The sequence below is a fragment of the Opisthorchis viverrini genome (genome assembly GCF_000715545.1).
Source record: "Opisthorchis viverrini unplaced genomic scaffold opera_v5_53, whole genome shotgun sequence".
In the NCBI taxonomy this organism is placed as follows: Eukaryota; Metazoa; Platyhelminthes; class Trematoda; order Opisthorchiida; family Opisthorchiidae; genus Opisthorchis; species Opisthorchis viverrini.
Genome location: NW_008751710.1, coordinates 1 through 24,742, shown reverse-complemented (window position 1 = coordinate 24,742; position 24,742 = coordinate 1). Strand labels below are relative to the sequence as shown.

At 43.9% G+C, this 24,742-nt stretch overlaps 2 protein-coding genes across 2 annotated transcripts; both read right to left on the bottom strand.

The window, feature by feature from the left end:
* Positions 1-303: 303 nt before the first annotated feature.
* On the bottom strand, positions 304-17,657 carry T265_03648 (hypothetical protein; the record flags this gene model as incomplete). The annotated part of the gene is made up of 4 exons (XM_009168190.1): positions 304-497; positions 9,903-9,999; positions 12,076-12,199; positions 17,467-17,657. The coding sequence occupies 4 exons, from the start codon at positions 17,655-17,657 to the stop codon at positions 304-306; spliced, it is 606 nt and encodes a 201-aa protein (XP_009166454.1).
* A 74-nt stretch (positions 17,658-17,731) lies between these two features.
* T265_03647 (hypothetical protein) lies at positions 17,732-23,389 on the bottom strand (the record flags this gene model as incomplete). The annotated part of the gene is made up of 2 exons (XM_009168189.1): positions 17,732-17,836; positions 23,288-23,389. 2 exons carry the CDS (start codon positions 23,387-23,389, stop codon positions 17,732-17,734), a joined length of 207 nt encoding a protein of 68 aa, XP_009166453.1.
* Between the last annotated feature and the right edge of the window lie 1,353 nt (positions 23,390-24,742).

The following is a 24,742-nucleotide window of genomic DNA, read 5'->3' as shown; positions in this document are numbered from 1 at the left end:
CTTTTGACATCCGTATTGCACTTTCAAAGTGCAAAGTCATGCATCAGAACGCACAGTCTCTGAACGTACGTCTTACAAACCAAGGAGAAACACTTGAGATTGTAGAGAATTTTACATACCCTGGCAATTGCTTTAGCTCTATCGGATATGTGTCAGACGGAGATTCTGAAACACCCGAATCACATTCGCTAATTTATTCTACCTCTGGCGTCAAAACGGAATATCACTGGGTCTCAAGCGTCACCGGACTAAAGTTAGTGCTGCGTTGTTCTATATTTGCCAGGCGTGACCTCTGCAGACAGTCTATGTGAGGCGTGCCGACACACCGTTTACCGAGAGGAGTGCTGTTTCCATTGCCTCCTTCAGAATGACCGAAACCGCAAGGTCATCATCATCATCATCATCATCACCATCATCATCATCACTATCATCATCATTATCATCACCATCATCATCATCATCATCATCATCATCATCATCATCATCATCACTGTCAGCTGTAATAACTGCGTACTCATCATACACTGGTATTAGCTGCCGCAGTTTCGTTCACCGATGAATGGGGGTGGTAGGTAGCTGCGCATTGCGGGCGGGAGATGATAACTTGGTGCATAAATCCAGCACTGTCAGTGGGCTGTCAAGTGGGGGGGGAGCTATGCATTGAGAGCAATAGCTTTGATGCACGAGCGCCATTGAAGACGCCACTGGGCCATGTCTGACAATGTTTCTAGCAATTGATATAGCCCCTCTCGGGGTCTCCATCCAGGAAGACGGCAATGACCAGCGCAGCCGAGTTTGCTGGTAATGACTTTTATGCTTCGCTGTCAAGTTATTGTTTGACCGCCTCTGGCTCTCTTCCACCCTTTACGTGGTTGTGCGGAAAGAGCCTTTCGAGGAAGTCTGTCGACTGGCATACGCAGCACGTGGCAAAACCAGCGCAACCTATGCAGTGTGATCAGTTCATCTATCGAGGGTGAGGTATTTCTCCCGGATACTATTCGACTTACTTCAGCATTGCTGAATCGGCGTTCCCCACCAGATTTGGGCAATGCTCCGAAGACATCGATGATCAAACACTGAAAGTCTTTTGACGTCCTCAGCGCGCAGCGGCAGAAGGGTGTGAAACAGATTACCAAGAGTTTGGATATTGCTAGTGCAGTACCACTTCCAGTTCTGAAACCCCGTGATGCCTCCTGCAATTAACCAGAAAACATCGCAGGGAATGGCGGCTGATCGATGTTAATAGCGTTCGTGCTGTCAGTTTGCAAACTGTTTGGAGGTATAGGTACCTTGTGATAGGCCAGTACATCAGTAGTCCTGAGAACTGCTTGTCCATAATCGCTCTTTTCGTGGGTAAACTGGCTATTGGACTGATCATGGCGGATACTCATCAGAAGTGATAGGGCATCATTATGTCACACTAATCATTCCAGTTTCCACAGTCACTGATATTACTACAAGAGAGGATCAGTAGTACGAAATTCAGATATGTACTAGGCATGGAAAGGTCGTAATTGTCTGATTTTGAGACCTCTGCCACATTTCGATTAAGCATGAAAAACTGTCACCAAGACGATACGTTCGATTCGGATCTAACCTGGACAAAATGCAAGGCGTTTTGTACGTTGAGGCTATAGCAGGATGAGTTGTCCTACTCGTCTGTGCTTAGAACCAGTGAAGGGGAGGTAACGACTCTCATAAACTCGACGTGGACTGGTCCAGTAGTCACATAACAAAGGGGGTCGGGATACAGGCTTAAAAGCTTTACAACAGACTTTCAGAACAAAATTAGAATGAAAAATGGAGACAGTTGGAATCTTAAGTGAATGGAAAAGCTGGTGATTCGTGAAATTGCTTTGTCAAGAGGAAGGGGCGAACCTTCGGGGCGAAGATTTCCATGAATTACACTCATTTTGCACCGTCCTCACACACTCCATTGTCCGAAAAACCCAGCTTCATTCCGCAGAGTGAAATCATCCTATACTGGGAAGTCGAGGATCGCTATCGTCTCAACATTTTGGCACATTATCAAGACCTTACTACTCATTTTCCGGTAAGTAGTCAAACTTTATAGAACTCCGATGCGGGCGTCCAGTCGTTTCGGTGAAATCACAACGAATGGATTTAAATTTACGTAGACACAAAACATACAGTCTATCATTGAAAAACCTTACATTTAGCGTGGAGATAAGTGGATCAAACCGAGCTCTACTTGGTATATTACCGGGGAAATGCGGTGGAAGCAATTCCAGATTGTCTGCGTGTCTCATCAAGTTCTAAACTTAGAGCCATGAAATTGAGTTTCGTTTGGAATTCGCTCCACATATAATAGTTTCAGGCAGAGCCACAAATTCATGCCAGTATTTTGTCAGTCGATACGAAATGCATTTTAATGACTCAGTCAGGAGAGAAGTCGAAATCTCAGTGCGTTTTTTATGAGACCTACTTCTCCTCAGGGTGCTTTGATCATCTGTTGGACAGAGAGCGCAAAGCCATCTATGCTGAAGCTGTCTTTGCTCCACTTAGATAAAATTCCCGGTTCATTATCTGATCTAACGTGAATTCATTAGACTGTTGCTGTAGAAAACACTCGTCTTTTCTCTCCTAATTGCCACAACTCAATATCACTTCCTTTTTTGGGGACGTATCCAAATGCAATCAAACATGCCAACGGGCGCTCCGCCTGACCGGTCCAGTCTCCTTGATACTATGTATTCCATAGATCTTATCCACCCGTGTGTGACACTCATATTCGTTCAAATTCTCCCAGCCTCGTCCTAATTGTTCTCACCACCGTTTCAGCGGGCTACCTAACTCACGAGTATGGTTTACGCGCCATTTGTGTTGATTGATTAGATATAGCCTTTTGAATGACTTGAGAGTGTGGTGGTGGAGGTTGAACAACTAAGCAGCTCGACAACAGCTAATGCCGAAGATAGACCGGCAGTTATACGTAGGTTGGTCAGCCTAATCATGAGCGCAAGACACCGAGAATCAGTACTGACTTTTTACCAAAGGGCTCCTCGGATCCAGAAGTTCCCATAGGATTCAACAGAATTCCGCGTTTCTGCCAGATGAATAATCCCACTAAAGTTCTCTACAACATGACAGCTGCCATGCTGTCTTAGTGGAAATGGTCGCCAAATCACTATTTTGAGTACTACTTGTAATGTCATTTAGTAATATGACATTGGGGCCGGGTGAGTTTAGCTAAGAAGTCACGGCTGACTTATCTGCGGCTGATGGTGGCTGGAGGTGAGGTTAATTTAGCAGGATGATTCACTGGCGCGTGACAAACGAGTCCAGTGCTGCTCAGAACGTGTGGGCTGTGCACATTTAGAAAGCCCTGATTAGGTTCACCGTCTTTTTTCAATGATACGTTCGATATTGAGATTCATGGTACATCGAAGCTCTTGTGGACATAACAGCTTGTCAGGCCGCTTGGTCAACGGCCAGACTTTCACCATAGATGAAATCAAGTGTGTGGTGTTTTAAGACTTACCTGAATGTTATCACGGTATCTGGTCGTCCCCGAAGTCGAAGTCTGTTCATCAAATGACCTAAAATAAGCAGCTGTGGGACCGGACTACCCTCCGATTGTCTTGTCTGGCACCACCAGCACAGCTGGTTCTATATCATATCCTAGCGGGTTCCGTTTATTCCACCTCGTTTGCGATCTCTAGCACCCTGTGTTTGCATTTGACAACTAAATTTCAAAATATATATTGTACAGGGGTTATACATGAAATCGGCCAAACGTTTTAGCGTGCCGTTTATGTTTATCGTTTGTCTCACTGCCTCAGGATATTGCAAACAGTAAGACAGAACGATAGACTGCACAGTCGATTTTGATTGTGCCAAACCCACCCCATAGACTGTCTCATAATAAACACAAAATTGAATTGGATAAGAAAACGTAGTCAGTTAATAAAATATAATATAATTTTTAAATATTAGTAGTCAAATAAAGGAGGTTTTGTATGCAAGTGTTAACACCTTTTTGTTAATGATGAATTGAATTGATAAGAAAACGTAGTCAGTTAATAAAATATAATATAATTTTTAAATATTAGTAGTCAAATAAAGGAGGTTTTGTATGCAAATGTTAACACCTTTTTGTTAATGATGAATGTCAGTACGCGCATTGAAATTATGAAACTATTATTCCCCGCACTTCGTGGTTACAAAATTAAAAATAGTCTCATCAAAGATCCTTTCACCGTGTCGAACATTACACGCTTGATTTGTATTGGGTCTTCCTGGCAAAGGGAGAGTACCTCTGAGTGAGGGAAGAGCGCTCATTGTACAGAATGCCATCGAGCAACTTCAGTCCTAGAGCACCATGGCCAATAACTCAGGTGTCTCAGTTGACCGACATTCCCCGCGCCAGCGTGCATTATATTATGAGACACCACCTTCATCTCTAACCGTATCATTTCACTTTATAACTAAACATCACGGAAGAAGACAAGGGGCAACGTGTCACTTTCGCTAACTGGCTGCTGGACAATGAAGAATTCATCCCCAACATTTTATGGAACGATGAAGCAAATTTTTCTGTGAATGGCATAATCAACAAGCACAATTGCGTGATATGGTCCCGTGAAGCTCCTCACGAGTACCTCACCCACAATCTCCATTTCCCTCATCTCTGTATGTGGATGAAATTCTCCTCAACGTGTTTCCTGCGTCCCTTTTCTTTGGGGCTACGGTTTCCGGTGACAGTTACCTCCATATGCTGCAGAGGCATGTTATCCCGCAACTCAAGCAGCGCAAGAAGTCATCGACAATCCTTCAACAAGATGGCGCTCCATCCCACTACTCAAACCAAGTAAGAACTCACCTCCGAGAGCAATTTTCTGATGAGAGAGTCATTGCTCGTGGATTTCCAAACTTTTGGCCCACAAGGTCACCCGATCTCACACCTCTGGATTATTGGTTTTGGGGAATGATCAATCCTCGCGTATATCATGAAAATCGAAGAATTTGGTGGAGTTAAGAGCGAGAATTGAAGAGGATTGTGCACGAGTGACGCACGAAGAAGTTAAACATGCTGTGTCTCACATCTCATACCGCCTCCCAATTGTTATAGGAGAAACGAGCGGTTTTTTCAACATTTTTCCAAAAGTTTATTTACAGTAAACCTCCACGATGTTTATATGTTTACATGAAAAAATGATAAGTGTTTAAATTTTAAAGTTTTCACAGGGGCGTTATTTTTTGCGTCTATTATGAGACGCGCTGTATATAGACAATCGGACGCACAGTTTGGCTTTAGTCTTCAGTCGACTGTCAAGTACGCGGTTGGGGTACTGTCGCGGTAGCGGGAATCCTCAGAGCACAGCGGACCGATATGTCGTCTCCTCGACTGGTGATGAAACGTTTGCAATCAAATCGATCGGCTCACCGAACAAACCAACGACCATTTATATTAAACGCATATACATGTATGATACATACATATATATTAACAGTATATCTCGGAACTTTTCGTCGTTGTGTGTTTTCTCAAAGCACATGTTCCCCAAATCAGCATTTTCAGACAGTTTGTACGTTTAAATTTGCCCAAATATCGCTTCTGTTTCTTCAGTTGCGTGACGACATACATATTTTGCGCATTCAGTAGTAGGGCGAGTGGAATTTGGCCGTTTCTGTAAGTGGGTCATATGTGAGAACAAACTGCGTGACTATCGGATTGACCAAAGACAAGACCCATAGTGTGGCTTGCAGAAGTATTTGTGTACATAACCGGTGACAGTGTGAAACCACTCTGACCGCGGCACCATGGCAAAGTTGGAATGATAAACGAGTAGGCATTTTTACTGAGTAAGTAAGAGTGGATGTTTTTTTGTTGTGAGAAAAACTGTTGTTCAATGCTGCCGCACAAAAGTCAGATCGATCGATACGTTCTCACGAGAACTCTTGATGGTATTCGCAAGCCACTCAAAGGGCATACCGTACTAAGTTGCGTGACGACATACATATTTTGCGCATTCAGTAGTAGGGCGAGTGGAATTTGGCCGTTTCTGTAAGTGGGTCATATGTGAGAACAAACTGCGTGACTATCGGATTGACCAAAGACAAGACCCATAGTGTGGCTTGCAGAAGTATTTGTGTACATAACCGGTGACAGTGTGAAACCACTCTGACCGCGGCACCATGGCAAAGTTGGAATGATAAACGAGTAGGCATTTTTACTGAGTAAGTAAGAGTGGATGTTTTTTTGTTGTGAGAAAAACTGTTGTTCAATGCTGCCGCACAAAAGTCAGATCGATCGATACGTTCTCACGAGAACTCTTGATGGTATTCGCAAGCCACTCAAAGGGAATACCGTACTAGATAATTTGATGTGACCTTGAGCTCAGAGCGCTATCCACCTGAATCGGTCACAATAACATAGAATTTTAACATTCTGGATTCATCTGTGAAGCGCATCTGTGTGGACAATCTCAGTTTTTTTTCCGAAACTTCACTGATGGAACAAAACGACAGACAGAAATGTGTGCGATAAATTTCACGACTGTCTGAAAGCAGGAGGCTTGTGATGACAAGAACTTGCTTGCAGTCGTGATTTACTATGGAAATCTGAAAAAATTCTTACACTTTGGCCTGATTACTCAACATTAACTTTTCTGGTACCTAGTTTAAACTTTGTTGTTCCTTCTTTGGAAGGCTTAACTCTACGTTAACTTTCGCCTCGAATAAATGAATCATGCAAGATTTGAGGGGGTCTATTAGACCCGGGCTTTACTCGGGAATTTGGACAACTCTCGAATATTTACTGTGGGCAATCGGAAAACTTTGGACTGAAAACTCTGGATAGTGCGCTAGATGCTCCGCGCAAGTCGACCCTCATGAGAGATGCTCGATTCTAGAAGATTCTTGAAGACTATTCCGCGCGTGACCAGAGGCAGGGAATCAATACTTCCATAAACCAGATAGCGTCCTTCGACTGTTCTAGGTTGGGGAAACTAATACGGTACTGTCCGGTAGGACAGTGGAGACGGGAAAACATGTCTGTTGTGATAGCGAAGGGGGCCTTTTCCCGCTCTTTGCGACTCGCAGTCTATTAGTTTACCGATATAACTTTACAGCTCAGTTCATATAAATCTGTAATACCTTCGCTAATCCCAGAAGATAGTATTTCTTCGTTTCCTTACTTGTCCAACGGTAGTTTGAAGTAGTCTCATTTTTGCACCAAAATTAATGACACGCCTGACTGATACTGTTTCCTCAATTATCGAAGTGTTGCCACCCGAGTCCATAAATCATCTTTTGACTTGCGAACCTATGGCATTTCTGTTTTAAACTTTGAAAAAACCGCTGCTACACACAGACTATTCAATCTACTTTGAGAGAAATGCAGTTTATCGAACAAGGGAAAGACTGGATCGTTTTAAGCATGTTTCTGGCGTATCCATTTCAGAGTTATCTTAAAATTTAGGCAAGATACACTCACCGCTCGGCGGGAAGTCGCTAGGCTAACCAGAGGTTAAGGATTTCATCCTGTCGGAGGTTCTGGAAACAAATTAACTCAGCTCATTCCGATACACCGCTTCAAGTTTTGGGCCTAGACACAACGGGCGACCAAAGTCCACTACCGTCGCCATATTTAAGGATTCAAAACAAGTTCGCAGCAACATTACTTGCACGGGTCAACGAGAAAACCAAACTTTAGTAAAGTGTCTGACCACGAGTTTACTGGAGGTTTTTTATTCCAGCTACTGCAAAAAGTAAGTGGAAGATTGGGATTTCAGAGGACGGCCAGACTAAGAATATTTAGCCTGCAAACAGAGAGCCTGTCGAGATAAAGCTTAGATTAGAAGGCTATCTGCCTCAATGCACTTCCATGAATCCTTTATCAAGGAACCAACTTCAAACTGAGTAATTCAGAGTACACTGAGTGAGCACAGGCATACACTCGTCAAAGTGTAGTTGTTGAAAGAATCACATATACAAACATCGAATTCGTTCAGTCCTATTTTGCAGCTCGCAGTCAAGAGCGCTCTAGTATATGTATACTATATGTGCGTTTTCTACCGATAGAATCTTTCTAGAAAAGAGACTCTAGCACAAAACCTGGTTGAAAATTTACCATGTACGTTTTGGTGAAGGGTTCCAAATACAGACTTTGCTGAATGCCAAAAACGAGTTTCTATATTCATATTATATCGATTACTCGAGGAAATTATGTGATTGTGGGTTGGACCGTGGATTACTCCACACCGTGGAAGATTTGAGGGCACGGTGTGAAATTCTCCATATTCATATTATATCGATTACTTGAGCAAATTATTTGATTGTGGGTTGGACCGTGGATTACTCCACACCGTGGAAGATTTGAGGGCACGGTGTGAAATTCCACCTGGTGTTTTCGTGGACCTACACCTTCCACTGTGTGTTTTCCTGAACATTTCGCAACTAAGTGTCCGTCAGAAACGGGGAAATACTGAAGAATTCAATGTTGAATCTCATCCTCAACTCTTGTAAAACAAAGTTCAATCAAGCCCGCAAACAGAGATGTGTTTCTTTTCAAACTTTAAACGGGGGTGAAATCGTCGTCCAACCATATTCCCTATTAAGGGGGAAGATAACACTGGGTGAACCACAATTCACCCTGTTGTCATGAGTTTCGTGCCTATTCTTTCAGTATTCATTATGAAGTCTTCTTACTGATGGGATATATCCTGCAAAAGTAACTGGTGAAGAACACCCTCCCGATAGACTGGTCTACGACCACTCCTCTACAGTAACGCGCGTATGGTTTGTGAAACACAGGGAACAAGTGCTCACACAAATCGTTACTCGATGGGGGGTTATAGAACAAACCCATGGTGAGACTGTCATCCAGTATGCTTCGAATATGAGACCAGAAACTGTGAAAAGCGGTGTCCGTTCGGTTGATAGATCATGAGAGGACACCAGTAAGCTGGGAATCAAAAACCTTCACGATTCAAAAGAACGGATGGTTTTGGACAGTTCGTTTCTGGTTCTAACCTATTCTCCAGTGTTATGCAGTATCGCTGTTACCAGGCGATTTGCTCCTAAGACTAGCTAGCTGACATTTGTTATCAGAGAGATATTGGGCATAGAACTTCGTGTCAAACGTTTCGCAAACAAACTAAAGGGTATTAAGTTGAAAGTCGGCATTCTTTTTCAAAAGCTTTCGAGACGCTTTCTAAAGAGGGAAGTGAACGAAGTTTTCACTTGGAATGAGAATGAATGTATCTGATCAGGCGACTTGTTCGATGCAAAAGCTCTGTTACTCACAATGTGAGTGTCATGCACGATCAATATCCTGAATAAAAACTTACTAATATGTGTACCCGACTTAGAAACATGGAAATGATAGTTGGTGATTGAAGAGCGTTTTGCCTGAGAATCGTATGCGGCTTGATGTACCACGAACATGATCAGAGGGCTTGGTTTATCATTTAAGAGGTCAAGGTGACGGCTAAGAAATAGTTTCGAGCTTAAAGAACCTGAAGAACACTCCTTTGTAAACAAATTTGGTTTTGCGAGAGACTTGCCATCATTTTTTTTGTCTTGAAATCGCACACAGGGAACGCTTGCTGTTGGTAGTTCAACAAAGAAGCAGCTTCGAAATTGGAGAGTCACCTTTTATCTTCTCGAGGATCACGTGCTGTGCTGCGGTTTGCACTGACTCAGGGATAAACAAAAAACATGACTGTCGACAACTGTTTACTACATATAATTTTGAACTGCACCGTCAAAATAATCGCGAAACGTATGAAACTATCAGATTAAGAAAGGTAGTTATCCCGAAACGGCGACATCTCAGGACTTCAAGAGATTTTAGCTGCGGCTCTACGAATCCAAAACAATAAAGAGTTTAAATAAACTCACTCTACCCCCTGAAAGGACGTGAAAAAAGAACTCACCCACATGCATTGATGCAGGAGTGCGAAGTTTCATATTTGGGCACAACAGGGTTTTTATCCGACACACGACTTCAAGGGGGCGCTGTTTCGACTGCATCTGAAGTTACCTCGTCATAAGTGAAATCCAAACTCGATTGTGAATCCATCGAGAGAAACCACAAAAGTCTAGGCATCGCGTCTCTGAAAATTTCAGAATGCAATCTTGAAAACTACACACTACATATGGAGAGCTTCGTGGAGTACTGACGCGTGAACCCGAATAACACCATCCTGAGCAATGGCCAGGATGCGTATAATTTAAAGCGATACACCGAGTTTCTTGAATAGCGGTCACCTGGTTCGGTCACCAGTTCCTTCTTTGTACTCCAAATCTGAGGTACCGAACGACACCGGTATAAATCAGTAAAATGATGGTCTCGATTGGACCACTCTGTAATTATTGACTTGTCTTTGATTTGTTTTCACGACCTGGAAAACGTTCGGGGAAATTGATGAAAAATTTTAGATGTCGATGCTGATGTACAAAGTTCTAGTGAGCAATTTGGGATNCAATTCTTCAGTGATGAGTAAAGATGCCTAGGGTTTGTATCATGCAACTGGATGATGAAGTGTAGGCGCATGCACGCAGAATTATTGATCCAATTAGAAGGGCAATCCAAAAAACCAGGTGAATTTGACAAACAACAATACAACAACAACACAACAATAAGAACAGAGTGCAAACAAACGGCGTCAAAATGTGAGGCTGATGGAGGTACACCGGGGTCACTCTGCCACAAATAAACCCTCAGGAATTTTCGCAGGTTTGCCGGCATTCATTCGACAGGCGTGCGCGGGGATGGTAGTGGAATGCACATAAAGATTGGCATAGCAAAAACAGTGAGATTCAAGTGAGCTGTTAGGAGACCAGTACTAATAACCAACTGGCTCAACTGAACCCAGCTGGATCACACATTTATGGTGTCCTTCTTAGAACTGAAGCGTTTTGCAAAGCCATCACGAGTTCCGGCTGACGGAATCTCGAGCACTGCGTTTAGCGGATGAGCTCCAAGAAGAGCTGTCGGGATGTTTTCAGCAACCTTATGAGCAATCTCCTCACAACAAAAAGTGCTCTGATATTTTGAAGACCGTATTCATTGAAACTTCGGGGGTCTTTCTGTGGCACACTGACTTGCAGTTCAACTGAAATTCAGGTGCGATCCCCATCAAATATAAGTTGTTCTCCAAATGAATATGTTTCGCAAATCTCGTGCATTTTGGATCTGTACAGAACAAAAACTAGGCGGCAGACTGGGAATGTTCTCACCTGATGAGGCTCAAGTAGGATAACATCGGTCGTGATCTGTTGAGGAGTTCTCAGCAACCCTTTGAGTAGTATGACCAGTCAATCAAAGTACCTGGTAAATTTCCATCCTGGTTGAACTTGTGCCGGAATATGCGTGTATGATACTCAAAGACCATTTGGGCTCGTCAGTTCCACAAGTGTTGGGTGGCATCGGTTAAAGTATCAACCTTTATCAGAAACGATGCCGCTGAGTGTACAAATCTACAGAAGTAATGTCTTGATTGCGGTCAGCATTCAAAGGAGATCGAAACGCATTTCTCATCCATTGATGCCGGGCTTGGGTTTACATCACGGTTGTCCTAACAGTGCTTTCGAAGTTGTGGCGCAATTAGTCTGTCAGGTTCATACCGGCACAAGAAGCACTGGACTCGAGCTATACTGTGTTGGAACTCATCAGCAGTGCATGTCCTCAATCGTACCGGGATTAGAACACCGGGCACCAGACATGCGAGGTGAGTGTGTTACCACTAGTCCATCAAGTTAAGGTGGATTTCGCTCCCCGAATCGCCTTTGGAATGCAAGCATAAACAGAGACGGATGAAGGATATATTGTATACGTAGTAGGTTTTAGAGGGTCGTGTTATGTGCGCTTCTGAAGGAAAAAAACGGTCTATAGACTCAGTGCTTTGCGAGAATCAAGTCAGTCTCTCTGGTGTCCCTAAACAAAGCTTCCTAACTTACTACAAGAAGTTAACTTTGATTTCTTTACCGAATTCATGGAAATCCGTGCATACAGAGGTTCATCTGCGTTTTTCGTGAGTACATAACTTTCTCTACGTGTGTTTGAATCATTGCTAGGGTCCGCATGGGGACTTCATGAGGGCATACCTTTGGTGGTGTCGCTCCTCGAATTCCAACAACATCTGATGTGCGGAGCGAGTGTGTCCCATGCTCCACGGGGCATATTGGGGCCGCTGAATTGCCACATCTGAACAGGCGAACGTACTCATGCCTGAATGACGTTACTGGTTTTTCCGAAGGATGACCCAGTAACTGCCACCGCTTCATCGATCGGTTGCTTCTCCTGTCAGGAGCTCCCGACCCGGTAGCATCACGGGAGCTTGAAGCCTGCTGTACAGTTTTCGATTGGTAAGTTAGATAGCGTCTTCTCAGCGGGGCTTATCTATGCTGAAGTGTCGAACAGCACTGTACAACTTTATTGGAAATCATTGGCAGTGTGCCCCTCACCAAATTCAGAGAACTTCAAACGCGCGAAGTTAGATACGTCTTCTCAGCGGGGCTTATCTATGCTGAAGTGTCGAACAGCACTGTACAACTTTATTGGAAATCATTGGCAGTGTGCCCCTCACCAAATTCAGAGAACTTCAAACGCGCGACCCTGTGACCGGTAGTTGAAACTCGATCACAAACGGTTGATAAGCGGTGTGGCTTTTCAGCGTAGACTAGCTCCAGTGACAGGACGAAACCCAGTCGGAAATTGCAATATCTTCTCGCACTGCAATCAATTTCGATTCGTTTTCGGAAGCTGCAGGATTTGTAGGATTCACATTCCCATCAATCTCCTTCGAACATTCCGACTCCTGTCCTGGCGGAAATATTCTGGGTTCCAGGTGATCGGACACAGGGCGCTCACTCCTTGTTGCTCTAAATCGCGAATGCCAATTTTGCAACGTATGTGGCGGTTAGGGGCATTCGTTTTTGGATGGATCCGTTTCTTCAGTGGTGCCTCGCTAATTCATTCTATGCTGATTGAGGTCAGTTTAGCCCCAGCCTTCGGAAGTTCACGCTACACCTACGGAAATTTGCATGTCCCTTCGACGCGGTTTTGAGGCTGTTTCGAGCAATCTATTTTGGGCAACACTCTGCCAATGAGCTCACCTATAAGTAGCTGAACACCTATGGTCCCCAAGCACTCGTCCGGGTCGCATACCGTTTATTTTAGCCTGAGTTTCAAGATCAAAACACAACCTGGATTTTCAAACGTTTTAGCTTCCGATGGCAAATAAGCGGCGATGCATTCATGTATAACTAGAGCCTATCACAGAAAGCGTGATTCGAGATGAATCAATTGAAGAGTGCCATTAGCCTGCTCGTGGCAAGCTTTGGCGATTTATCGCCTCAAAGAATGTGACGTAAAGCAGTTGGAGGTATTTTAGTAGCGACACTAGGTTGTACCTAAACCACAGTGATCCATCTAAAATGAACCACTGGAAAGGTCCCTCCACGGGGGAACAGGATAGGGGCAAGACCAATTCCTTGATTTGTTCTGCAATCAAAACGTTGTTTGTGTCAAATCTGTTAGAAGTGGATACAATTCATTTTCTTCCTAGCCGATGTAATTTTCACACAGTGGACCAAAGCATCGACCTACATGAAACTCAAGTTGCGCAAAATTTCACCATTGGAAACAGACTTGGAAAGGTGTATCGCGGTTTGTCCTTTATCGCTTCCTTTTTCTTTTGCCTGCATGATAGGTCAATCTCATATTCGTCAGTACTTATAGACCCACAGTCAAGATGAATTGGTGTCCTCTGATAAACCATTGCTCGCGAATTGGCTTGGTGTCAAACTCTTTCGATTGAGGGAGATAGTGGTTAAGAGCCATGTTTATTAAGCGATGTCCTTGGAGGTTTTTCGACTCAACCGAACGATCTTCATTGCGCACTTTCGGTACAGGAATCTCTTATTTTCCATGACGTGATTGACGATAGACTTTTGGATGATTCACATCGTTTAGTGAATTGAAATCTCACCGAGCGATAGAGCTCAGAATATTTGGACGTGCTTGTAGAGAGTAGAGAGAAAAACTGGACTAGCCAGCTTTGTGGTTAAGCTCTATGTACATTTTACGATCGCTGTAATATAAGCGAAACAGGAGACAATCACTGTGTGTAATGGTTTTACCTGTCTGGATCACTGGATAGTAACAGGAATGTGAACTGAAGGTAGGCAATACAGTTCATTTTGGTTTCGAAACATCTTTCAATAACGTTGGAATTTTCTTTTGTCTGAAAGAAGACAGTTCATATTTTGGGGATGTCGATGAAGGGCTTGAACAGAGGGGTTTTGGGTTACCCACGGGGACTGTTTTGGTGGATGATGAAGTGACTCGGTGAAAAAAATGAATCTTGGAGAAGATCTGGGTCGTTTATAGCGTCAAGTAACAGCTACTAGGAAAAATTGAATATACCGATCCGGCTTTTCACCCCCCCCCCGCGCCCAGATGTAACAGAAAAAAAGTTTGCGCAAAGTCGGATAAGGCCCGATTCACAAGCCCGTATGGCTGATATAGACTCACAGGCCTACTATCGGTTGGCGGAGGGTTGTGATCAGCGTCACAATGGACATCAGCACCGCACCAATCAACGCCGTGTTGGTGCATGTTCTCCGCAGAACACCGTACGAACATGTTAGTCGGTGTCCCGCCGAAACTCCCCGATTCGTCTGCAGTTGACAAACACGCTACGTTTCAGAGCAAGCTTACCTCAAATCGCCCATCAGCTTCTCTGACGACACAGCATTGTAAAAGTCAGTATCGTGCCCGTTCGGTTTACCTATTCATTTACGCTCCGGTGTGTAGAAAATCCGTAATTTTCTCTGACGTTATTGCATTAACGGTAGTTTTGGTGAGCAGACTAAATTAGGGCAGGGCATGATTCCGTAGACCGGTCCATCCCAGGTTTCTCTTTCTTATACTTGTCCGCATCCTACACCCCAAGCTAAGTTTTACTGGACATGTATTTGGAACCCCGAATCCCATCAAATATCCCATTGTTGCAAACATTTCCGTCCTACGGGAACAGGTTCAAAGGCTCAATATGATGTGAGTCCACGACAAACGTACTCATTGCTACAATGGTTATTGTAGGATGAAAATACCAGTATAACCAATAAATTTCGACCAATCGTGAGATAAGGCACAATTTTCCAGAGCGTGCCAAGATCACAGAACTAGTTCCAGCAAATAACTGATAAGTGGGGAACGTACTGAGTGACGCAGGTAGAGGTTTTTCCAATCAACTTGGTTGAACTTCAATGGGCGTGAATTAATTGGAACCAATGAAACGGGATAATTGTGGGTGCCGTGACACCTGCCAGTTTGAATTGCATTGAAAGGCTTGTCTGTTCATGGGAAAAGCACACACTTGTTGGCTTGAAGCGAGGTCAAATAGGCACGCTTAATTTGAAGTTCATTGACCTTACCGTTCGAAATACGATTCCGTTGATCAGTACATCCCAGTTTTCTTGTCTTTGCACTTACTCGCATCCTACAAACTAAGATCGCTGGGCGCCTAACTCATGGGGCGTAAAACCAAATTTAGCCATTGGCATCCTCAAAACTGAAAGCTGTGTTACCTTCTTGTACATGCCGATGAGGAACGGGAGCCTCAGCTGGTGGTTGGTAAGTAGATGGCTGAGCATGCTCGGTTCGAACGACTGCTCACGAATGACTGGCTAAGTGCATGCGACCTTGAGAATTTGGCATTCATTTAGGGCACCACAACTCTTCAACATATGAATCAGCTGAGGCAACTATTTAACCAAGCTTATTTTTTCGATACATCAATTATTGTGTTTTACACGATCGGAAACAAAGATTCACATGCTTTGCTTCAAACCACATTTGTTAGACAACTTGCTACAAAACGACCTCAACTGAAAGCGATGGGAACGATGGGAAATCACACAGCCGTCTGCATTGAGAGTACACCTGAAAGTGCAAACTCCATAAGGTTACAAGGTGTACGAGGGCTAGAAATGGCTACCATTGGAGTTAACAAAAGTAAAGGAGCAAAGAAAATTCAAAGTAATATACCCCCACTCTGTCACAAAGAGGCTGGACTTTACCGTGTGGTGACTGTTTGTGTATGTCCGATATCCACTGAGTTATACTAGGAGGTAACATAGAGTCCCTTATGTTTGGTTAGTCATTGGTTAGGAGTCTGACGAACATAGTCTTCTAGCCCTTCGGAGTGGGGGGTTGGGACGTTGAAATGCAATTGCATTTCTCGCCGAACACCACTGTTTCGCGGTCAGGCTTTGGTTGAAGACCCCAATCGTCCTTCCGTCTAGGTGCGGGCGGCCTGGCAGTATTCCAGACTACTTACAACCATGAATTTTACGGCAACGAAGCATCAATGTTAAACAATGATGCTATGTCAATATTTGTCCGAATGGAGAGTGCAACCTATTGGTGTGCGTGCAGGTGTTCAGAAACCTAGATAGCTTCTTGACGAATGCGGTCCGTCAGCTGTAGTGCGGACAAGTGAATGGTGGGGTGGGTGTGTGGTCTACATTAGACCTGGGGGGACGAGCAAGGCAAGTACGCAAAAGCTTCACGTAGTAAGCTATTTTTCCACATGATCCCTCGTGAAACAGTGCCTTTAAAGCACTCTGTCACCCTGTCAAACAATCAACATGAAGCAAAGCGGGAGAATGCAGATGATCCCCAGTTTGACATTTCGCTACCAATTTTAGAAGATTGTATAGCTTTCTACGTTTTCGGGGGTCAGGTGCCTCTCTAAAAATTACATTTGTAATACGGCATATAGGTAAACTGCTAACTTATCCTTGATTGTGATCAGCGTAGTTTCAGTGCATACAGAATAACCGTACATATGATGACCCTGCCAACCCCAGTGCGGAATAGTCACACTTGTTCCACAGGTATGTGGTTATTACATTTCATAAACGTCTAGAGTCAAAACGCAGTGCATTCCTTTATTTATCGTACTTTCGTTGGGTGGAGGGGGTGAAGTCCTTTGGACAAATAGGAGTGAGGAGAAGAGTAGAATGACCACTTTTGCATCAACAAACCTAAAGTTGCAGGACATATGCATACGAACAAAACGGAAAGACCAACTACACATATATATGGAAATTATGGTATATGCCCACATAGTGTTTCGGCCATGGGTCCGAGATTGTTTGCTGTCTTACTACTCTTAGGACAACTTTGGAACCCTGGTGAGTTCATCTATCCGGCTGGACCATCTATCTACATGCAATGAACCTATGATGAATGATCAACTGTAATTTATACACAAATGTCATGTCAGACTGAAGGTTGTACACGCGGATGCATGCCAGTAATATAGGGTTAGATTAATACACCAATTCGCCGTATATTTCACGGTTGGAGGGAGCCAAAGGAATTTGTGAGATGTTCTCCCACCAGACAGATGAAATTGTGAATGAGCGATAAACGACAGTGGATGTCATTACAACTTGTGAAAAAAATCTGTAAACTTTACTTACCTGAATTGAGTAGTAACACCCACAACAAGTGTCGTGACCAACAGAGATGAATTGGCCAATTCGACGGCCAGTAAACGTAGCATATGATAGAAGTGGTTTCGAAATGCTGGTGGGGCCTGCATGTATACTATCGTGCACATTTGTGCGTTCAGTGAGATTGACTTCACAGAAATCACTCTGAAATGCCACATTACAAGAGCATCTCTTTGGTGTATTGATTCGCGGTTTCGATTTACTACGCGGACTGCTGTGTTCGATCACTCACTCAGCCTCGTGTTCGAATCACAGGGTCTACAGCCTTCGCATTGATTGTTGGTATCCTAGTGCTCCCGCTGGCCGTGCGCTTGCAGTTCCGTTCCGTAAGCAGGCCCTTTGAACAAGCAAACATTTAAACGTGATAAATATGCGAACAGTTCCAACCGCCTCATTGGTTGAAACATAAAGGACAGGCAATTAAGCCTCACGGCTTAAAAAGCACTCCAGTGGTTTTATTTTAATTATATACACGTATATAAGAGGACAGCGTTTTCAGGTAGACTTCTGCTACTCTCATTTCTATAGCCCACGTGCGATACTCGGCCACTTTATTCAGACTTATTCATCACACACCGGCTGTTTGCCAGACCGCATTCACATACTTGGCGGAATCAATACTGCAAGTAACATCTTGGATTTAAACTTAATCGGATTTGACAGAAACATCTGCCAACCCACTAGTTTTACGATTCCGTACTATGATGACAGCGGTAGGGACAAAAAGTCGTGTTTATACCCCCCAAGGGGCGTTTCGCGTCAAAAAATTACACAGTTTGAACTCTGAACCAGTTACTTAGCACATACCTCACCGTGATCGATTTTTATCGGTGCTCGAAGTCTGGACACTCATGCGATGAAAGAATAGGCCAAATGTGAAGAGATTTTTAGTGGAGAGAGTTTGGGAACTACAGTCGACCAGCTGGGGAATGCCAGGCCAGGTCAGCAAACACAAATTTCCATCCCATAGTTTCAGGGCGAACCCACTACCTGACCGGTGGAGACTACAGGTACTAATCCATCCATCGTCTACTGGAAAAGTGAGCGGTGTTCACGTAGTTAGGGTTTTCTAGAGTCTTTTAACCTTGAGTAGCAGTGGATATCAGGTGAAGGTAATCGAAAACCTTCCAGAATGTTGCCAAAACAACTGGTCTCATAACCCAAGTCTATCAATCCCCGCTTCCAGTTTCCTTCCGTTCGTAATCGTTTACCTGTGATCAGCAAGGAAAAAATTGACTTCATCGGAACTACGAATTCGGTTGGAAAGTGTACTGTCCTCCTTTTCGAGAAAGATCATACACGACAAGGATCTTTCCAGAATTTTCGCATTCACTAATCAACAGCTCAGTCGCTTGAAGAATATTTCCAAGGGATATATTCTTGACTTGGTTCCCCATAATTGCGGAAGCACAGAAGATGACGTCAGATCAATTCTCCAAAGACGAGTGTAGCTCGAATGATGTGCCTGACACGTATTCAATTCTTTTTGATGTCATTACAACAATGGCTGTCACTCACACTTGTCCAAGCGGAAAAAAGCCAACAAGAAATGTCCAAAATAAATCGTATAACTGTTGACAAACTTTATTCGTGAAGGGCCATTTTATTGATCCCCTATAAATTATTTTACGTTCATCTGCTCCCACTACAGCGGACTCAAGTAAGTGCCCATTCCATAAAATGTCATGTCTTGAAAAAAAGACTGCTTTGTGGTTGTAAGTTTGTGATTATCTCAGACGCGTGCACAAGTTTGTCCTTGGTTCACCTTATGCGTTCGGTGCAGGGATGCAGCTTTCGTCTCTTCGGCGAGATTGAATTCACGGAATTCAGTTTGAAATACCACGAAATACCAAGAACGCATTGGAGGTTTCGATTTACCACGCGGACTGCTGTGTTCGATAACTCACTCAACCTCGTGTTCGAATCATGTGGTCAACAGCCTTCGCATTGATTGATTGCTGCCGCTGGGTGTGCGCTTGCGTTTCCGTTCCGTAATCAAGCCCTAGTGCTGCATTTAAACGCCACAGATATGCGAACAGTTCCAACTACCGCATCGGTTGAAACATAAAGGACAAGGCAGTTGAGCACCACAGCTTAAAAAGCTCTCCAGTGGTTTTATTCCAATTATATGCACGTATAAAAGAGGACTGCTTTTTTGGGTAGACTTCTGTTACTGTCATTTCTATAGCCTACGTGCGATAGTCGGTCACTTTATTCAGAATTACTCATCACACACCGGCTGTTTGCCAGACCGCATTCACATACTTGGCGGAATCGATACTGCAAGTAGCATCTTGGCTTTAAACTTAATCGGATTTGACAGGAACATTTGCCAACCCACTAGTTTCACAATTCCATACTATGATGAAAGCGGGACGGGCAAACTGTCGTGTTCATACCCCCCACGGGGCGTTTTAACTCCGAACCAGTTACCTAGCGCCAAATGTCGAAATCACATACCTCACCGTGATCGATTTTTATCGGTGCTCGAAGTCTGGACACTCATGCGATGAAAGAATAGGCCAAATGTGAAAAATCTTCACTTCGGTATATGCCTGGAGAGTTTGAGTTTGAGTACTGCAATCGACCAGCTGGGGATCATCTGTATGACAGCGATAGGAATGTCAGGCCAGGTCAGCAAACACAAATTTCCATCCCATAGTTTCAGGGCGAAACCACTACCTGACCGGTGGAGACTACAGGTACTAATCCATCCATCGTCTACTGGAAAAGTGAGCGGTGTTCACGTAGTTAGGGTTTTCTAGAGTCTTTTAACCTTGAGTAGCAGTGGATATCAGGTGAAGGTAACCGAATACCTTAAAGAATGTTGCCAAAGCAACTGGTCTCATAACCCAAGTCTATCAATCCCCGCTTCCAGTTTCCTTCCGTTCGTAATCGTTTACCTGTGATCAGCAAGGAAAAAATTGACTTCATCGGAACTACGAATTCGGTTGGAAAGTGTACTGTCCTCCTTTTCGAGAAAGATCATACACGACAAGGATCTTTCCAGAATTTCCGCATTCACTAATCAACAGCTCAGTCGCTTGAAGAATATTTCCAAATGATATATTCTCGACCTGGTTCACCATAATTGTGGTAGCATGGAAGATGACGTCAGATCAATTCTCCAAAGACGAGTGTAGCTCGAATGATGTGCCTGACACGTATTCAATTCTTTTTGATGTCATTACAACAATGGCTGTCACTCACACTTGTCCAAGCGGAAAAAAGCCAACAAGAAATGTCCAAAATAAATCGTATAACTGTTGACAAACTTTATTCGTGAAGGGCCATTTTATTGATCCCCTATAAATTATTTTACGTTCATCTGCTCCCACTACAGCGGACTCAAGTAAGTGCCCATTCCATAAAATGTCATGTCTTGAAAAAAAGACTGCTTTGTGGTTGTAAGTTTGTGATTATCTCAGACGCGTGCACAAGTTTGTCCTTGGTCATCCAGGTAACGTCAGTTGGTTTCAGTGTGTTCCTAATAAAACGATATTTAAGCCATTCAATGAGCAGGGCTCATTCGAGTACGGGAATTAGTTTGCTGTGTTTTATGTATGTCCAGCTTCCGTCCATAACAAAATTCGGTGTTCCTCCAAACTTTCGTTGGCGAAGTAGGGAAGGCCATGGCGTGACAAGGCGAATTGAAATTGACTGCTCTCAGTTCGCGCCCCATATTATCTTCGCACCTTTCTGGATAAGGTCCACGTGATTTCCTTTTCGCTTGATTGTACATCTTACCGGACACTCCAAGTAGCTTGCTGGCGCTGTCCAGAACGACTAACTGGTGAAAGATCGTCTGTCTCCCTTTTGTGGACTTGTAATGAGTGAGGTTTTGCAAAGAAGGCTGGGTCGGTCCAGCTTCTGGTGACACGCTCCAGCATGCTGTTCAGAGGCTGTGAAAGATGCTGTCAGCCGTGTTATTTAGGGACCTTAAGTAATTCACAGCAAACCTCAGTGGTCGCGGTTCTTTTTACTTATATCCCGGGACCATCTTCCATACCGGTATGTAACCTAGTCACCAGTTTCCACTTCCGACTGTTCGGTATCCTTAAGGGTGATGGAACTGATGGTGAACTGATGGACTTTTATTTGATTTTCTATGGGAACCAAAACCAAAATTTCTGGAAAACATGCTGTTCGTCTTGTTCACATGCCTGTCAAATGCTGCTCTCTCCAGTATCACGGAGATGCTTCAGTGACTGAAGTCACTCAAAACTCCTTTGCCCCCTGAGGTCATCTGAACCGGCTGAATTTAAATTTTCCTCCACTGCAAAATGTCATCCGCTCAGTTCGGTCTCTTGCTCAAAACCAGAACCTTCACCTTTGAATATTTCATGAGGTTTCAACTTCGAGGCACTCGTTATCAGGTGTGACGGTGCTTCCCTAGACGAGCTACTTTTGATTCCCCTTGGTGCTGTCATACAGCGCTCCAAAGAATCGGCAAGTGGGGTATCCGATTCTGTCTTTTACAACTTCATTCTAGCTGCAACCCATTTGCCACCCGTTTCCAAGCTTTTGAAGGACAATAGTTGGTCTTTGTCAAGCCCCAACTGCGATGAATCACACGCCATTTTGTGTTTGAATGAAGCGAACGGATAGTGAACATCGCTCATGGTTCGTAACGTGACGTGGCACCAGGAATCGTAATTCAACGGTTGGGCCATACTCCCCCCTCCAAATCACTCATGAAAACGTTCCGCATCTTTAAAAACGCCTCAGCTTCAGTGTTCCAAATACGAACTGTTCTAATTTAAAATGATTTTCGGTGTCTTCAGACATACAAAATTTCGGTAAATTAGTTTTGAGGCTTGCATAACTTCTCCGCAAACTCAAAATATTCCTGATCACAACACGCGCGACTTTTCTGCCTTTGAGTGGCTTGCCTGCCTTCTGCAACATACAGCGATGTCGTGCTCAGCTCTCTGAAAGGCGTCTTGATACAATTTGGCCGACTCTATTTGTACCAGCTCTTTGGACGATGACCATTATCATTTTTCTAATAATCTAGACATTTTTCAATCTGATGTGTTGTTCACTATTTAAGTGAACTACAGCAGAGTCTGCTAAATGTTGGCGGGCGTTTGACGGGGGGAACCGCCAGAGAGCATAAATTTATGGAAGCATTGCTTTGCATCGAGGACGTAGCCAACGAACGTATCAAAGTTGAACCAATGTGGTAACCGTATAACTACACACCTCAAAGCTCAAGAAGTCAGACGAGGCATTCATAGCGACAGCGGGAACTCCTTAGTTCAGTGAAGTTACAAAAGCGAGGGCATTTTGCTAATCGGTGAGACACAACAAATACCAGCAATCAAAAACGGAAAAACAATCAATCAATCAGTCGAGAAAGGAAACAAAACTACTGAAAATAGGTGGCATAATAGTTGGTCAAATTAAAGAAGGGTAGACTGTGAATCAGAACAAGTCATGAAAGGACCGATGAACTCGCAAGACAGGTGTCTCTCAGATCGAAGTAAACGAATGCTCATCATAAGCTACGCAACCCAGCACAGACAAGAATGAGCTACCCGATCACCAGACAAAAGCGCCTTGTCTGATGGTGATCAGTTCCCAGGCTCGGCGGACAAACCACCAGCCCCCTCCTCAACAACCAATGAGGTTCGCAGTCGAAGTTACTCGCCCCGAAAAACGCTTTCCTACCGGTGTCCGTGATACTGGAGGCCGGTGAACCACGTTTGAATTGGTTTATTCTGACCAAGCGTCCTAAACTATTCAAGGCAAGGAAGTCGCGAACAACGGTTCGTTGGTGACTCACTATCTGCAGCGCGGTAGGGCTACTTGTGATAAACAATACGGCAATGTCTTGTTCACTTTTCCTTCTAGCGAACACGTGTGGTTGTGGGATTTTCGGATTCATTCTACAACTCCAAGATAGCTCAGATTTTTCAGTGCAAGTTCTGAGGCTAACTGAGTGCTGTGCATGATCTCGTCAAATGCTTCCACCGATCTTGGAATTTCGCAAAGGTTTCCAAAATATGAAATTTGGTAGGCTAGTTTCTGAAGTGCATTTCATAACTATTGCATGAAGCAGGTTTATCATGTTTTCAAGTACACTTATCACTACGAAGAAATCACAGAGGTCACCCCTCTTCTGCCATTTCATACTCGCAGGCATCTTGGATTCATGGAAGAAGATCGATATAAATTGTAAGTGACGCATCTTTCTATATTTTTGTTGTGGACAACAGTCCCTTAATAGCTTCTCTCATTACCGTGAACCCCGGTCTGGATAGCCGCTTGATTGCCTGGTGCGCTTGGCCAAATCAGAAAAGTCAATGAACGTGCGAGCCACCTGCTCTATTGATCACTGTCCCTGTAAGGCTAAGCTGTTCGATGTAGGAAAGGCCCCTAGATGTGTTCAGTAACCATAAGGGGAGTGTCGAAAGCGGCCACTGGCGGAGTAACAAGAACACATTTTCAGAAGCCCCAAGTTTGTGCTCAAAAACGTTTTTGACAGATATTGGATGCCACGTGACTCATCGCGTATCTCTGTTCTACGTGACAGACGAACCCTGTTTGGCTGACCTACTTTCGGTCTATTTTGCCCACTCCTTAAACGAGGCATAACTTTCTCTAAATGCGTGTTGTTGTTAGTGAGAATACCTGAACACATGGAATAAACGATGGTTGGTCTCACGGTGAACTGAGTTCTGCTCTTCTTTTCTGCGTTCTCAAAGTCCAATCAAGATTAAATCTGGACGACTTTTCAAATTAAACACACATCTGTACCATCATCTGACTATAATTTTTCATTGAAAATATTTCAGTTCGGCAGTACACTTGTCTTTGGACACAACAAAGATTCTACCTCAAGGGTAAGTGAGATGATGTTGGTTGAACTAGTCTATTGATTTTCATTGTGAACGCTTGTCACAATCCGCTGTGGGTCACTCATCCACAAACCAGACATGTGTTGATAGATATTGTTGACAGATATTGATCTCTGTGCCGGGTCTGACAATTTGCTTTCCACCGCTTTGTCACCCATCTTCCATTGCACCCAGCAGCCCACTGTTGATGACCCCACAAATGGGGACGAATGCGCTGTAAGTTAAGCGAACAGACCAACGGGCACCCGAGCTACCAGTAACTTTACGTGCGCTGAAACAATGCCGTTTTGTGAGGTGGGAATCCTAAACAGTGCATAGCTGTTCAGTGCGCTGTTCAAAAGGAAATCGATGGCTGAGATACTGCCAGCTGGTCCAAGCCC